Here is a 17,661-nt window from a genome sequence, read left to right on the forward strand (position 1 = left end):
TAATTTCAATTTAAGTAACTAGGTACCTAACAAGAAATATAAAAATCTTTAAAGATGTTCGTTATTTATTCACTTACAATATACCCAGCATTCTTATTCGTCATAAGAAAATGAAAAGTTAGGATATTTAAAAGAAACAATTGTGTTCTTCAGTTCCACTTTATTAAATAAACATACAATTTCCCAAACTTAATATCAGTATTAAACAATAATTTACCATTTACTTTCTGTGGTGTAATTTGGATTTTGTAGCTAAAATACCTTTGTTTTCCTTTAATTATACAATGAATAGTAAATACATTTATGCAATTTAATCACGTTTGCGGCGACGATCTTGTTCCTCCTGAAAATATGTGAATAATATTATGTAGGTACGAGATTTTTATGTGTATCATACTTCATTTTCTGTGTCGCTCAAGCATTAGCTTGTTTCTATGTCGTAGAAATTTAGAGATATGTTACTAATTTTGTGACTTTCATAAAATGAAGGCCATGCATTATGTTTAATGGTCATGGGCGGGTAAAATTTGACTGGGAAACATCAGATCACCTAAGAAATATTTTAACTACCATATATCTACTTAATAAAACATTCATACAGACAGAGCCAACAATCTCAAAAAGACTGATAGGGCACATTCAGCTATCTGGCATAATGGAGTCTGAAACTTAACTTCGACAAATGTTTCTGTGCCGGATGAGCAGCCGACAGAATGGTTCGTTTATGAGTTGTTCAACGACACAACCTTTCTACTACGAACGTTTCGCCGACAAAACGATTCGTTAATGAGTGAATCGACGACAGAACCTTCTACCAAAAGAAGGATTCGTCGACAAAGCTTGTTTGGGCGTGTTTTGCCACTAAAAATAATCACCTTAGCGTATCCGTTCCGTGGGGTTATGAAACTTCAACCACTGATCTACCAACGCTCACATAGTTTGTTACTACTAAATGTACCTAACTAAATTTAATCTTATGTTATGGAAGTTTATAGAAAATTTCACAAAAGCGATGGTTCCGAGGAATTGATGAGTTCAATTGTGCGTTCTGTGTGCTTTTGCATTTCTCATTTAATTAATACAAAATAATGTATCCTACGAAATTAGAACAGCTTTAGTGAAATTTTCTATAAACTTCCATAACATAAGATTAAATTTAGTTAGGTACATTTAGTAGTAACAAACTATGTGAGCGTTGGTAGATCAGTGGTTGAAGTTTCATAACCCCACGGAACGGATACGCTAAGGTGATTATTTTTAGTGGCAAAACACGCCCAAACAAGCTTTGTCGACGAATCCTTCTTTTGGTAGAAGGTTCTGTCGTCGATTCACTCATTAACGAATCGTTTTGTCGGCGAAACGTTCGTAGTAGAAAGGTTCTGTCGTTGAACAACTCATAAACGAACCATTCTGTCGGCTGCTCATCCGGCACAGAAACATTTGTCGAAGTTAAGTTTCAGACTCGGCATAATGATACAATTGTGATTCAAATAGTGACAGGTTGTAAGCCCATTGCCTGCAAGAAAAATCCCAAGTTTAAAAGCCTATTCCTTAGTCGCCTATTACGAAATCCATGGAGAAGTGATGGAGTGGTTCTATTCTTTTTTTATTGGTGCCGGGTACCACACGGATTAAGTGCCGTGGCAATAGGCAATATAAACCTTAGTTAAACTATTCATGACAAATTGATTATGCTTTATTTACCTTCTGGGTTAGGATAATGACAAGTCTCCTGAACATTCCAATGAAGTCTATGAAAAGCTCAAGAGCATGCTGTACAAAATCCTTGCTACCCATGCGACGTTTCTCGATGATGAGTTGAGTGTCAAAGAGAACAAACCCGCACATGAGCATAAGGCCAAGATAAAGGTGAGCCTGAAATAATAAATTAATTGTTGAAACAGTTGCCAATAATAAAAAATACCGTGAAACACGCCAACATTGCCCACTTTTTAAAGAAAAACTAGATTTTTTCAATTATTTCGTATGAAACCCAGCGCATATTTTTGTATTTCAGGCAACACTGAGATCACGTGCATGCACTGGATTATTTAAATCTAACATTAGGCATCATTTTCTTTGTCATATTTCAGATTTAAAGAGCGGGTAAAGTTATCTGGACTTTTGGCCAACATTGCCCACCCTGATTTTAACCGAAACTGTCGACCTTATAAGGTTGATACAAAAACCAGATAAAGTATTTTGGCAATAAAGACGATTGATTCATAAAAGAACTCGATAACATAAAAACATTCTGCTTAAAATTATTGGGCAATGTTACCCTAACAAAAATCATTTTCTCCATACAAACTTCATGCAGCCATGTGAAAGTGCTAGGGTTGTCAAATTTTAGAGACTAACGTTATTGAATATTACTTTGATCGAAGGTAGGTAGGTCGAAAAGAAAAAAAAAGACATTGGGAAAATTGTTTATGACAACAAAATAGCATACAAAAATTAAATAAACATTTTAGTCTTCTGCGTAACATAATTGAGATCAAACATCTTTCGCCCTTAGTAAATTAAACATAAAAAAAAATTATGTTACTAGCTTACTAAACAAAAAATTAAAGAAATATTTCTTTATAAAATTCTGCTTAAATTAACATAACAAAAATAGAAAATATTAAGTAAGGAATAAAATTTTCACCAGCCTAATTCCACCTATTAAAAAATAGGAAAAATTAAAATATAAATGTTAGGATATAAGTGCGAAGTAAATATAAGCGAAGTCGTTTTTAAAATCTACAGATGTTATTACAAATCTGAATCTTCTTTATCTATTAATTAAAATTATGCTTTGGAGAATAGGGTCTAATAAGAACAAATCAAATCAGTCTTATTAATCTACGCATAGTTATATCTAACAAAATCTTCTCAAATGAACTTTTATTGAATGTTACCACGTCATATAGCTAATATAGGAAAATATTCATTTATTGTCTCGGCTCAAATAGTAAAGTCAATTACCTACTCCAATATTAACCTTAGTAAATATTCTAAACATAGAAGCGTACATTTGACAATATAATTATGTAAATCACAAGTAAAGGTTTTTAAACATCTACCTAATTGAAAATATATTTAGCAAAAAAATTTCAATGACATAAGTGACTTGAATGTTACAAACATTCAAGTCTGAACTGCAACTGTTATTGTACGTTGAACTTTCTGAAATCCATATTAAATACAATTTGACCACGTCGCGTAATCGTTGGTTCGGGTAAAATTGTTATAACATCTTCTAAGTGTTGGATGGAGCAAATATCTTCAACTTTTGGGTATGTAAAAACCATTCCAGTGTCACATTTTGATTCTTTAACTTTTCGTAAAAATTTAACCATAGGATTTACACCATTAATTGACATAACCTTACCTACATAGTGTTTCAAACTTTTTTTTGTGGCAAACTGAACAATAATCCAGTCATTTTCTTTAAGTTTTTCTTGAGTGTTAGAAAAATATTCAATATTATGCAATCCAAAGGGGACTGTTCCATTTGTAGGGTCAATATTTTCCTGTTCTTCTTGTGCTCGTAATGCTTCTGCTATGTAATAGTCATTTAATGTTTCGTAATCTGAATCATCGGTGTCAACTGTTATAACTTCATTACCCGCCGATATCGAGCTAGATTCACTATCATAATATCTTTTATTCTTTAATTTAACTGAATTGGATTTTCGAACTGACTTTTTTTCTTTAAACTTATTTTGAACTTCTCTCTTTCTATTGATTTTCTTATTTTTTTTTTGTATTTTCCTTCTTTATAGTTCTCTTCATTTCTTTATTTTTCTTCCCTTGCAGGCATTCTGGTAAGTCACTTTTATGCGTAGAGATAAATGCTGTATTTTCAGATTTTGAAGCTTTATTTAACAAACAAACATCAGTCGCTGATGTTCCTGATTTAATAAGCACATTCGAAAGTATAGTTATTTTATTTTGTTTAAACGGGTTAGTATTTTGTACGAAGCTTTTGTCATCTGTTTGTATCATTAATGTGTTTGCGTTATTAATAAAGGAATTTTTTAAATGTGAAATATCAGTAGGCACTAAAGTTGCAGTTTCCACACTCAATGATTGACCCAAACAGAAATTTATTACAGTGATACATTGTTTGCTCAGGCTTTCAGGGATTGAATTATCTTGACTTTGAGTAACACTGATAGCCTCTTCCAAGTAATCATAGTATAAATCATAATTTGTATCCTTGTTTGAAGAAAGATCAGTAGTTTCTGCTACATAAAGGCCAGTTTTTTCGTCTAAATAGAAAAATTTTTTGTTAACTTTTTGTAAATTTACCACTTTAGTGCCTTTCTTTGTGGATTTTTTTTGGCGAGAATCAATATTCAAATCGGAAACGGTGACTGATTTTCCTGGCTCGCAATATATTTTTTTACTTCTTGGTACTTGCATAGGTTTTTGTGCTCTGGTTTCTTTTAAATAATCCACCAAGACTTGATCTATTCCATACGACAATATTTCTTCTTGCATTTCGGGAATCTTCTTGAGAACTTCCTGTGGATTCAGTGGAAATATTCCCAATGCCTTAAAGCCTCTTATTATGTTTAATGTCTCCGTCATTCGCATTGCTTCAGTTAATTCACATAGTAATTTCGGAAAATGCTTTTTATTTAATGAAGTTTGGGTAGGATTTTTGAGCTTGTATTGGTACAGAATTTTACGCCAGCATTTTTTCAAAGGCGCAAAAAATGCGACATCTAGCGGTTGTGTAAGATGTGTTGATCTTGGGGGAATGAATACAAACTTGATGTCATGTTGTTCGCATAACTCAACAACTTTAATGTTCAAATGGCTTGATAAGTTATCACAAATGACAACTTTTGTCCCTACAGTTTCTTTTACCCACGGAATAATAACAGTTTCAAAGTAATTCTCAAACATGACGGCGTCGAACCAGCCTGACTTAGTACAGTTATATCTAGTTTCTGGTGGTCCTCCATTAACCCATTCTGAGTACAAATTAGTTGCTTTATACACAACATACAAAGGAAGGCACTTACCGCTTGCAGTGGCTGTAAACATGACAGATATGTTTCCTTTGCTAGAATTGACTATCCTCTCCGGATATTTTACTCCTCTTCGAAAAATACCCTTAACAGAGCCAGGGTCATCCGATAAGTTTGTTTCATCAAAATTTAAAATATTTTGGGCTGGTATATCTTTCAATGTAGCACTTAAATTATTGAAGTAGTTGACTATTTCTTGAACTCCTTTTTCCGCTCTAGCTTTTGAGATATTTTGCGTAGTTCTTAAAGACAAATCGTTAGCATGCCTTGCTAGAAACCCTTGGACCCATGAATCACCAGGAATGTTATCTTTGAAAATATGATCGCGACAGTTTTTCTTCAAATACTCAGAAACCAGCAATTTCAAATCTAGTTTTGTAAGTGGGGAGCCAAAATTGCTAGACGCTTGTAAGACTTTTACGATTTTGTTCTCTTCTTCGGCTGTTAGCGCAGTAGGACGTCCAACTGATTTCGTATGTATTTGTTTTAGTTTATTCAATATAGTTCGCCTTGGAATACCAAACTGTTGTTGAGCCTCTCTAGAAGAAATGTTACCTGATTGAACAACTTCACACGCAAGCATCAACATTTCTTCAGAGTAATTTTTATACATCCTTGACCCGATTTCACGTCTTGACTTTCTTGGTCTAATACGAGATTTGTGCTTGTTTTTCTGAAATACGAAAATTCCAATTAACTAGTTTCACGTTCAAAATGAAGTAAAAAAGGTATCTGAAGGATTTAACTATTACAAATTAAAAACAAAAAGTGTCAACCCTAAGCGTTTTTTGATGGCGGGCAATGTTGACAATCATACAGCGGAACATTACTAGGTAACTTTGCCCATCGTCATAACTTTTGTTATATGCGAGATAAATTAATAACAATACTATTTAAATGATCTACACATGTTTACACATTACATACAAGTAGTTAAACTTACCTGTGTATTCGCCATACTCCACAATTAACTTTCAAATTATCTCAATAATTGACCCGCAAAAATATACACCTTGTTCGACAAGAGCCAGCACGTTACTGAGAGAAAGTACGAGTGCTAGCGCTGTTTAGTGTTGTCATGTATATAATTTATTTTCTACCAATACCACCAGTTACGATGTAATTTTGTTACTTTTTTTAAATTTGTAGTTTTTGTTAAAAGTTGTGTTTTTGGCAATGTTTCCCCTGGTGGCAAAGTTGGCGTATTTTACGGTACCACTGACTTTTTGCATAATGGAAAATATTTAAAAGTGTAATAATGATTGAACCATTGAGTTGTTTCTTTTGTAAGCTTGAAGAATCAGAAAAAAATTAGTTATACCAAATATCTGCAAGAACTAAATGGTAAATAATGATAATCAATATTCTGGTCTGAAAATTTGATCCAATGAATGTTAATTTACATTTCATATACATATAAAAAAACCACATGAAACCAATGTGATCAGATTGTTGCCTTGTATACTATTTTTAAAAAATTTACATTTGGAAACATGTCATGTGTCAAAAACATAAACTTACTTGATAAAGGAAATGGGATTGCATGAAGAGATTCACTAGGGTCATCAGGGACATAGATGTGAGCAATGTCATCAAGGTTCCACCCAAGAAAAGCCAGCTTCCGCGCTCTGCAAGCATGGCCGCAATGGAGAAGCATACAAATACCAGCGTGGTTCCCATCAATGCTGTTACAATTATGGATGGATCTACAACACTGACATATTCCAGTAGTGGGCCCATACTCATGCCTGCAAATATAACATCAATTTTTTTAATGGATTCAAATGAAATAGTAAAGAATAATGCAGGCTACAACGCACAAGTGAAGGTGTAAAAATACAAACATATAATATAGACAGCCAACAATCTTGAAAATACTCATTGGTTTTTACGCTATGAATATTGTTTCTTTGCTGCTTTAAATGTTAAGGGTATTTAGTTACTAACCAGAAGTCAAACCAAATCCTAAGAGATAACCAAGGCGCAGACTTGTGTTCTTTCCATTATCTGGTGTGGCAATCAGCATCAGCATGAGTCCTGCTCCGATAATGGCAGATAGGAATCCAGCTTGGAATCTTGTGAACATGTCCACATACACTCCAGCAGTGGCAGCCCCACAAGTCATCATAAGTGTGCCATAAACATTTTTGAGATGTTGACGAACTGGAGGTTCCCTAAAAAGTTAAACAATGAAACACATTAAGTGGTAATGATACTTAAATGGAAGGTTTACAATAGATTTCAGTGAGATCATATTTTCGCTTTAATAAGGCTACACAATCAAAATTATGTAGATGGGGTTGATCCCAAAAAAATATTTAAAAACAATGATTGTCATGTTTTGTACCTATTTTATTATATTTAATAAACCTAAATAATATTATTTTAAACAAAAAATTAGGTTCTCATATTGTACAACTAACAGGATTAACCTAAGTTTATGATGAATTATTTTGCCTATAGCTTATTTCACAATAATTACATCACCATTAAAATTTTATTATTTAATTATGACAAATTACTGTCATTTATTGTCCTAGTCGAAATCTCCATATTTATGTTGTTTATGTTCTAGAACAGTTCGAAGTTTCAATGGCCTCGATAAGAAAGAATTCATGCACTGAACTCAACCGTATATATACTGTTCTACTTGTAGATAACTCGAAAACATGATTAAGTGATTAAAATGTACTCACAGTCGATTCTGAAAGCTATTTATGAAGGTTTGGATATTGGGAGTCATGTTGAGCAAATGTAAATTTTGGTATTTCACTCGAATTTATTGACGGAGGTCAGAAAATCTTGTGTGCTCAGTTTATGTGCAATGCAAAGCAAAATTTATAGAGGGCGCTTTGACAAATAGCTTCAAGTCACTATTTAATGAAAAAACTTTATTTCCAAATCACACAACGATCCAGACTAATGCGCAGAACACTTTATATTTGATGATATTCTCTAAATTACGAAGTACACTGACGATTGTTCAGTTCAGAGCTTTCTCGATAATTAACTGGCAAGGCAAGCAATAGCAGACAGACAATTTATTGATCTGTTGACATCTGATAGATGACATTGACAATTTATGACCATCTGTGGTAAACTTGCAAACTCACGGACCAAGAAATCATGGCAACACTAGCTCACATTTTTACTAGATTTTACACTCCCCTTACGACTTTATAAAGAACCGTTGAAAAGGGTCTTGTCGTTCCTGTTCCGCCGGTATACTTAACATTAAATTAAGACCTGATAAAATTGTCTGCTTCTTCGTATCTCACACTTTCTTTACCTACCTATTAACAGTTGCACAGCAACGAAAAAGAAAAGTTCGAAAGCGATTCAAATACTTATGTAGGTACATTCTCAAGACGAAGAAGATTTAGATATCATATAGGCAAAGAATTCTGGATATAGTTTAGTAACATACATACCTACATAAAAATCACGCCTCTTTCCCGGAGGGGTAGGCAGAGACTACCTCTTACCACTTGTCACGATCTGTTAAGTATAAGTTTAGTAACAACAAAAGAAAATGTTTTTTTCGGGGCTGTGTGCATCAATTGGAGTCTTATAAATTTTGTACATACGTATGCCATGAATGACCCCGAAATAAATATTATTCGTTAGAAACATCGGGGAATGAGGATATCTTTTCGTTTCTCTATAAACCGTTTAATACATACATACATAAAATCACGCCTCTTTCCCGGAGGGGTAGGCAGAGACTACCTCTTTCCACTTCCCAAGATCTCTGCACACTTCGCTTCATCCACATTCATAACTCTCTTCATGCAACCGTTTAATAATTACATTTATTTATATGGCAACAACCTAACTTTATGATGACATCAGTTAACTTGGTAAACGTATACGTGTTGTTTTGCTTTTGGCTCAGCTAGAGGTGTAAGCCTCTTGTAAGCGGATATAAACTTATATACTCTATGCTTTTTGTTGTTGGACCAATTAATAATGAACACTTCACTCAAAATCAGAAATCATCAGCAAAATTAATTTCTTTTTTTTATTTTTGGCGCCTATTACATCTTATTTAGGTGTCAAAAAGGTCTAACCCATGTTTATTTTGTGTGAAAATTTGTGGGTTGACAGATGACTTGATGACAAACATAAAACGTAGTAATAATATTCTCTTTGGTCAAACGTGTGTAATCTATCAAGGACGTAATCATTTCACGAACGTAGAATGATGGAATTTTTCATGTATATCATCACTAGCTATATTTTATATGTATATCACCTCGGGTATATACATATAAAAAAATTGAATTGCACCACAAATATTCATATTTAATGTCACGAATGCGCGTCGCATGTCACAGCAGGGCTTGTTAACGTTACCAAATTTACACTAAAAGAAACGATAAATGATAATTTCAAAAAGTAGTTACTGATACCGTTAAAGGCGTGATATATATATATTGAACCGTTACATAACATACATACATACATATAATCACGTCTATATCCCTTGTGGGGTAGACAGAGCCAACAGTCCTGAACGGACTGATAGGCCACGTTCAGCTATTTGGCTTTAAGATAGAATTGAGATTCGAATAGTGACAAGTTGCTAGCCTAACGCCTAAAAAAAAGAATCTCAAGTTTGTAAGCCTATCCCTTAGTCGCCTTTTACGACATCCATGGGAAAGAGATGGAGTGGTCCTATTCTTTTTTGTATTGGTGCCGGGAACCACACGGCACACCGTTACATAACTATATAAAATATCGGTATATATCGTTACCACTTAACGTAATGAACAACGATATGAATAAATAATTATGTATAAAGTATATTATAAATAATGTTATATGAGTATAACGGTAATTAACGCCAAAAATATCGTTACCAGCATAACGGTACTGAATTTATAACGGTAACCCTGTTTGACAGTAATAACGAAACCAATTTTTTTATGGTAATTCAATCCCTGACTGCAGGCAGGAAGGACCAAAAGGGAATTTGACAGTGACATATTATTCTAACCTCAACAAGAACATGCGACATTGTTGACTTCCTAACACTGCTGGCTGCGTGCATCGTGCACTATTGTCGTATTAGTGAGCATGATGTGACGAAGAAAATAACACAATTGTTTGAAATAATTGCAGTAGTACCTAATTTTGTCTCTAAGTTAGTTATTTTTCTTAATTCATAATGGGTAAAAAGACTAAAGTAGGAAAACAGCGCAAGGATAAATATTATCAGCTTGCAAAGGAAACTGGTGAGTATGGAAAATGATAACTATGATAACATTTCACGAAATTGTAAGAAGTACTTAATTCACGAATAAATTCATCACATATAAACTGTAATTAAAAATTTGGGGATTGATTTGCAGGTTATAGATCACGAGCTGCTTTTAAGTTAATTCAGTTGAACCGAAAATTTGGATTTCTACAAAAATCGCGAGTATGTATAGATCTATGTGCAGCTCCTGGTGGTTGGATGCAAGTGGCTCATCAGAATATGCCGGTATCCAGTGTTGTTATTGGTGTGGATTTGTTCCCTATCAAACCAGTTCCTGGATGCATTGGCCTCACAGAAGACATTACTACGGAAAAGTGCAAAGTTGCTATCAAAAAAGAAATAAAAACATGGAAAGCTGATGTTGTCTTACATGATGGGGCCCCGAATGTAGGTCTCAACTGGATTCATGATGCTTATCAACAAGCATGTCTTACATTAAGTGCCATGAAATTAGCTACAAATTTCCTCAGGCAAGGTGGTTGGTTTGTCACCAAAGTGTTTCGATCAAAGGATTATCATGCTCTTCTATGGGTTTTAAAGCAATTCTTTAAAAAAGTTCATGCTACTAAACCTCAGGCATCTCGTAATGAATCTTCTGAAATTTTTGTTGTGTGCCAAGGATATATAGCACCTGATAGTATAGATCCCAAGTTTTTGGACCCAAAACATGTATTTGAAGATTTGGATATTGTTAAAAAGCAACATAACAATTTATTGCATCCTGAAAAGCAGAAAAAAGCTAAAGCTGAAGGTTATAGAGACAATGACTACACAACACACCATAAAGTTTCCGTGACAGACTTCATTAGCAAAGATGATCATATAGACTTACTTCAAGAATGTTCAGAGGTAAGTTTTTGTATATGACTTACATTTATCACAGTTATATGATATGATGATTGTCGCAACAACAACAGGTTAGCCCCATTAGCACCAAGTTAGCTACACATGGTTGACCTAGCAATAAATACACAAGATAGAGAATCTTGTATTATGGAGCATGCAATCATAGTTGTTTATTATTTTTTCTCCTGGTGTTAGTGTTAGTTACTAAAATTGCGCTGACACAATCTCTTCTTCTCCCCCTCCTTGATTACGCTGATACTGCTTATCTCGACGTCACTGAGGAACAGTTAAACAAACTCTAGCGTCTTCAAAATCTTTCTATTCGTTTCATATTTGGGCTTCGCAAATATGATCACGTTTCTTCTTTCCGTTCGCAGCTGAAGTGGCTTCCTATCCGACTCTGTCGCAATTTGCATATTGTGACAATGCTCTATTCGGTCTTATTTAATCCTTTTTCTCCATCTTATTTAAAGGAGCGCTTCAATTTTTATAGCGATGCCCAAGGCGCCACCCGCAGTCTGCGTAGCACGGTTACCCTACGACTAAGACTACCGACATCCAACACCAATTTTTACTCCCACTCTTTTACTGTACAAGCTGTCCGTCTATGGAATGCTCTCCCTGTCGATATCAGGAAAGCCCAGACTATTAATAGTTTCAAAAATCTCGTTAAGTCTCATTATCTTTCTACTCTATCCTAAGTATATGTTATTATTATATGTATTTATCTGTATTTATGCGTATTTGTATGTATTTATATGTATTATATATTATATATAGATATATATTCTGTTTGTATTTTATTATATTCAAACATTTATTTATCTTGCTCTGCGCCAACGCCGATCTCCTGTTTGGTTTCCTTCCACCCAAAGGTTGACTGGAAGAGATTGCTTTAGCGATAAGTCCGATTTGTACCAACTATATCTGCTTTGTGTTGTTTTGTATGTTTTACTCTTATGGTGCAATAAAGAGATTTATCTATCTATCTATCTATCTGTTAGTCCCTGTTACAACCTCATCTCTTTGGAGAGAGCCTTTCGTTACATTTATAATCCTAGATTAATTTAGTGCAGTTTTTACATGAAGCAAGTCCCATCTGACCTCCACAACATTTGCAGAGAAATCTTTACCTAACCCGTATTAGATCATAGTTAAACATCCAGTTACTTATTAATATTTATTTTTTAACAAGATGACTTGCAATGCAAAGGACTGATATCCAAGGTTACCAAAAACCTGACCAAGTGGAAAGTGAAAAGTCAGAAGGCATACCCCAGGCAAAGTAAAATGTTTATTTAAAAAAATATTTGTTTAAAATAATGGAAATTAAATAAGTTAAATATGTCCATTTCTCCTTACCTCTTAAAAATAATAATATTGTTGCTTCAAAATTATTTCAGATTGTGCTTGATGACAAGGCCATATTGGAGCACCCTAAGACAACTGAAGAAATAAAAATCTGTTGCAAGGACATCAAAGTTCTTGGTAGAAAGGATCTCAAAGCATTACTAAGTTGGTTAAAGCAAATGAAGGAATGGAAATCTTCTCAGGTAGGTAATTTACTTGAGGTATTTCTATTGATATTTATAATCTTCGTTTCTAAATTGATATCCTTTATCAAAATGCTTAAGTGTATTTTTTATCTACCATTATTTATGTCTGTGCAATAAAGTCTTGAATAAATAAATACCTATTTTTTTTAATGGCTTTTACTAATTATTAAATAAGTCAATATATTAATAAATTCATTAAAATAAAGTTAATAAATTTGCAGAGAATAAGGATGAAGATGTAAATTAGATTTTTATTTACATGTTTTAGGAACCCAAGCCAGAAAATGAGGAAGAAATCAGTGAGCCTGATGTAAACGGAGATGAAAAGAGTGATGGTGAAGACAATGTTGATGAAAAAATAGCTGAGCTTCAGGTAAATTTTGTTGCTTAATTATTATATATAATATTTTTTTCTTAATATAAAGATAATTAAAACAAACCGTTCATAAAAGTAAATCATACATAAATACATACATATATTCACGCCAATATACTTTGCGGCGTAGATAGAGCCAACAGTCTTGAAACAACTGATAGGCCATGTTCAGGTGTTTGGCATAATATTGAAATCTTTAGTTTTATACTCATTATCACTTTTTAATGTACACAATGTGCATTCGTCCACTAAATCGTGGTCCAATAAATGATTCTAAGTTTGGATTATTGTGCAGTTAATGTTGTCGAGGAAAATCCTGCAGTGCAGTGCAGTTTGTTATCAATTTTAGTTATTTATTTGACCTCAAACAATGTTTCGAAATAAAAAGACGTGACCATTAAGTGATGTTCGAAATGTCCCACAATGATAAATAAATTGTTTTCATTTTCATATATCATATCTATATTATTTATCAGGATGAAGACCGGCGATTGACAAAGAGGAAAAGAAAACAATTAAACAAGCAACGACAGAAATTAGCAGAGAAAATGAACCTCAAAATGGTACTGAAAGGTGATGACGGGCCTATCATGGAGAGTCATGACATGTTCAAACTGTCTGATATCAAAAATGCAGAGGTATGTTACTCTAATTTTTAGTATAATTGGTAATAGCAAAGTTGAAAAGGAAAATTTATACATTTTCTCAGTTATCTTAAATTCCCAATTAACTGATATACATAGATCTCAGGATAGGAAATGGTAAGAGTGGTAAGCCCCCATAACCTAAATTTGTCGTAAGATTGAGTCGAAACTTGTGTTATGAGATACTATTGGATATATTATTACTAGCTATATTTTACAATAAATATTAAGCAATCATCTTTTTTCAAATTTAATATAGTAATTGATTAATTTTTTACATAGTTCATTGTCAACCTACTAAAGTTAAGCATGCTGTGCACAGTTCGTTTGTGATTTTCCAACTAGCCTTTACACTACTGAATGTAAAATTAGACTATAATCATACATACATATGATCACGTCTTTATCCCTTACGGGGTAGAGAGAGCCTTTGCTAGAGATTCAAATAGTGACAGGTTGCTAGCCCATCGCTTAAAAGAAGAATCCCAAGTTTATAAGCCTATCCCATAGTCGCCTTTTACGACATCCATGGGAACGAGATGGAGTGGTCCTATTCTTTTTTTATTGGTGCCGGGAACCACACGGCACTATAATTATGTTGTGTTTTATGTAAAGCTGTTTTGTGTGCCAATAAACAAAATAATACTTATATTAATAAACATCCAAAACCCAGGCCAATCAGAAAAAGTTTGTTTCTCATTATGCCCATTTCCATCATGTTTCTCATAGCCGGGATTCGAACCCAGGACCTCCAGTGTCACAGACACTACTAATCACCTATTTTATCAAAATAAAAAGAACACACATTAGTAACGATATTTAGTGCGTATTAATTTTAAATTAAAATAGTGACTTCGCTAAATATATTATAGAGTGACAATATTGTTCTATAGGAGATGTCACGCATAGTTGACCAGCAGCCAGACATTGTCGCCGATGCCAGTGACGATTCTGATGATGAACTGAAAGTGAAGAAGAAATTTGTAAAGTATGATGTGGAAGCCTCAAAATTAGACTCCTCAGGATTATTTTACAAGGACTCTGATAGTGAATTAGAGATGGAGTCTGATTCCGAGGATGAAAAAGAAAAGGATTCTCTTGGTAATAATATTCATACACCTTATAATTACTTTTGTTTTAAATTTTTATTAGTTGATACCTACTTAAAGAGCTTTTAATGCAATAATGCCACCACCTTTATATTTGTTACTTTCATTATTTGTTAGTATGATGATTAATATTTCTATCAATCTAAGTTTAATTTTTATTTTCACAGCCTTCTCAGACTCGGAAAACGAAAGTAAGAAAATTGCCAAACTGACTAAACTGAATACTCTAAGAAATAGCCAGGTGACCAGGGCTCCTAAAATTCCCAAAAACAATCCACTTTTAACTGACTTGGATAACACAGACCCTGTATCGAAAAGATCAATGAAGGCTGAGCTCTGGTTTCAGAAAGATTCCTTTAAAGATATTGATGAAGAGGATGATGAGGGGGTGGACTTGGATAAACTGGCAGAAACTTACAAAGAAAAAGGTACATATTTTTTCATTATTTTCTGGTGGAACCTAAACCAAACTTATTTCTGCCACTACTTATTTAGATGACCCACTTCAATCGCGATCTGAAAAGTGTATTCAATATACATATTCCAGTTTTGTGTTTATATTTATTATAATTTTGTTCTTGTTTGCCTTCCTTATGAAGGTCTGACCACTGTGGCCTTATTGACAGTGCAACCTGACCTGAATATGTTGGAAAGAGCAAGATGATATATATATATATTGCCTTGTCAACGTTCATGGATAACAGACAGTTGTGTGTGACACATTTCGTTGTCAGAACGCAAGTTTCTTCAGAACACAGCATACCTTTAATTTGTACTTAAATGATAGCTCATACGAAATATTCTACCAAAACCCTAGTTCATGCGTTAATATTTGCAGGCAAAAAGGTTTCTGAAGATGTTGCTGAAGCAGACACAATGAGTAATAGAAAGAAGAGGAAACATAGTGATACAGAAAGTTCAGATGACGAGTCTTCCGACAGTGACTACGATGTGGAAGAAACAATTGCTCCTACTAGGGGTAAAAATGGTGCCAAAATTGGCAAGAAAGAAGAGTTTGAAGTTGTTTCTCAAGATCCGGGTATTTATATATTATTTTTTGAATTTTTTTTCTAAAGTTGACCTCAATAAGCGAGACCTTGTATCCTATTTTGAAAATAAATCTATTTCTATTAGTCTGCCAGACTGTTTGTCTACTAATTGCTTTAAAGACTGCAGAAGTTTGCACAGTTTTATCTACAAGAATATACGAAAGTGAACTGTAAATAGTTTAGCATTGAAGATTTATTACCGTTTAATTTTAATGGTTCATTTATTAATTTTAGAGTTAAAAAAATTAAAGAAAACTATGAAGATGGACGCCGAAGCTCTTGCTCTGGGTACAATGATAGCAACGTCAAAAAAATTCAAGAGAGATTTAATTGATGATGCATGGAACAGATATGCTTTCAATGACACCAATCTGCCTGATTGGTTTGTGGAAGATGAGAAGAAACACATGCACAAACCAGTTGTTATCCCAGAGGTAAGTTCTGTTTCACTCCAATTTTCAATGCTTTCTTCATAATATTTATGAGAAGGAGGTTACTGATATGATCAATATTATTTCAGAAATACACAGAAGAATACAAAAACAGGCTTCAAGATATAAACGTGCGACCAATAAAGAAAGTCATTGAAGCTAAAGCTAGGAAGAAGAAGCGTATGATAAAGAAAATGGAGCGCGCCAAGAAGAAGGTGGAGGCTGTTATGGAAAACGCAGACATGTCTGAAAGGGAGAAGGCTCAGCAAGTGAGACAGCTGTATAAGAAGGCTCAGTCTGATGGTAAGAAGAAGGTTACATATGTTGTGGCTAAGAAACATAACACAGCTAAACGAATGAAGCGTCCAAGCGGAGTAAAGGGACAGTATAAGGTAGTCGACCCGAGGATGAAGAAAGACATGCGAGCGCAGAAGGCCAAGGAGAAGACTAAAGGGCGCGGCAAAAAGGCCAAGGCGACGAAGGCCAAGGTGACGAAGGCGCCAAAACGAAAAGGGAAAAAAGCCAAGTGATACGTAATCGCTAGGTATTACTACTAGTATTTTATGTACAGTGTACATTGATGAATACATTTTATTTAAAATTAACTTTTTTTTTATACATTCATTTTGAACAGGTAATGAAGATTGATTGATCTTTAAAATGTGTATGGAAAATGCATCGTGTTGATGTTATCTATTTAAACTTTGGCAATCATGAATCAGATTCCGCACTAGCTAGCTAAACTATGACGTTAATCCATTGAAAATACGATACGACTGAACGATTTCTGCCTTAATTACGTCATTGATTGGCTATAACGCTTAAATATCTATGTTTGATTTGAAATGTAAGCGTATCCCAAAAGAACTAATGAAAACATCTGATAGTGTTTAGGTCATTATCATTGTAATCAATAGGCACTGCAGTCACAAACCCGCCAGTCCAGCGTGGTGACTATGAGGAAAATCTCCTCATTCCTGAGGAGGCCTAAGTCCAGTGTTGAACTTTTATAGGCTGTTAAGCCATCAGAGTATTTTTAATAAATAATGATTTGAACTTTAGTAATTGCAGAAGGGGGTATGGGGTGTAGACCGCAGACCCATTAACTGACATTACAAAGATTATTTTTACAAGGAAGGTCAGGGCGATATTTGAGGCCTCGTGCGTCATTGGCGGCGAGCAGAGTTCAGGGGCAGGCACGCCATATAAATGATATCATTCGGCTCTGCGACCTTGGTGTCTAATTCTGATTCGCTCTAACTACGCCGTCTGCCTACTAAACGGTTCCGTTTGTGTTATAAAAGTTCTATTGGCCTGCCCCTGATTTGTTTCTTGAACAAGGGCTAATTCAATAAAGAAA

At 34.1% G+C, this 17,661-nt stretch overlaps 2 protein-coding genes across 3 annotated transcripts; one reads left to right on the forward strand and one right to left on the reverse strand.

Annotated features, from left to right (window-relative positions):
- Positions 1-140: 140 nt before the first annotated feature.
- LOC106139054 (bax inhibitor 1) lies at positions 141-8,086 on the reverse strand. 2 transcript variants are annotated; one of them, XM_013340392.2, is made up of 5 exons: positions 7,724-8,086; positions 6,975-7,201; positions 6,549-6,775; positions 1,705-1,875; positions 141-343 (listed from the first exon to the last, which is right to left on the reverse strand). In XM_013340392.2, exons 1-5 carry the CDS (start codon positions 7,768-7,770, stop codon positions 311-313), a joined length of 705 nt encoding a protein of 234 aa, XP_013195846.1. In that variant the 5' UTR covers positions 7,771-8,086; the 3' UTR covers positions 141-310. The 2 variants fall into 2 exon arrangements, with proteins under 2 accessions (XP_013195846.1, XP_013195847.1); XM_013340393.2 differs by lacking the exon at positions 7,724-8,086 and adding an exon at positions 7,515-7,647.
- A 1,937-nt stretch (positions 8,087-10,023) lies between these two features.
- LOC106139124 (pre-rRNA 2'-O-ribose RNA methyltransferase FTSJ3) lies at positions 10,024-16,906 on the forward strand. The gene is made up of 10 exons (XM_060944528.1): positions 10,024-10,264; positions 10,382-11,139; positions 12,540-12,689; positions 12,961-13,065; positions 13,545-13,706; positions 14,606-14,813; positions 14,989-15,249; positions 15,660-15,860; positions 16,105-16,304; positions 16,391-16,906. The coding sequence occupies exons 1-10, from the start codon at positions 10,198-10,200 to the stop codon at positions 16,829-16,831; spliced, it is 2,553 nt and encodes an 850-aa protein (XP_060800511.1). The 5' UTR covers positions 10,024-10,197; the 3' UTR covers positions 16,832-16,906.
- Positions 16,907-17,661: the final 755 nt, after the last annotated feature.

The sequence above is a fragment of the Amyelois transitella genome, chromosome 5 (genome assembly GCF_032362555.1).
Source record: "Amyelois transitella isolate CPQ chromosome 5, ilAmyTran1.1, whole genome shotgun sequence".
NCBI classification, from domain to species: Eukaryota; Metazoa; Arthropoda; class Insecta; order Lepidoptera; family Pyralidae; genus Amyelois; species Amyelois transitella.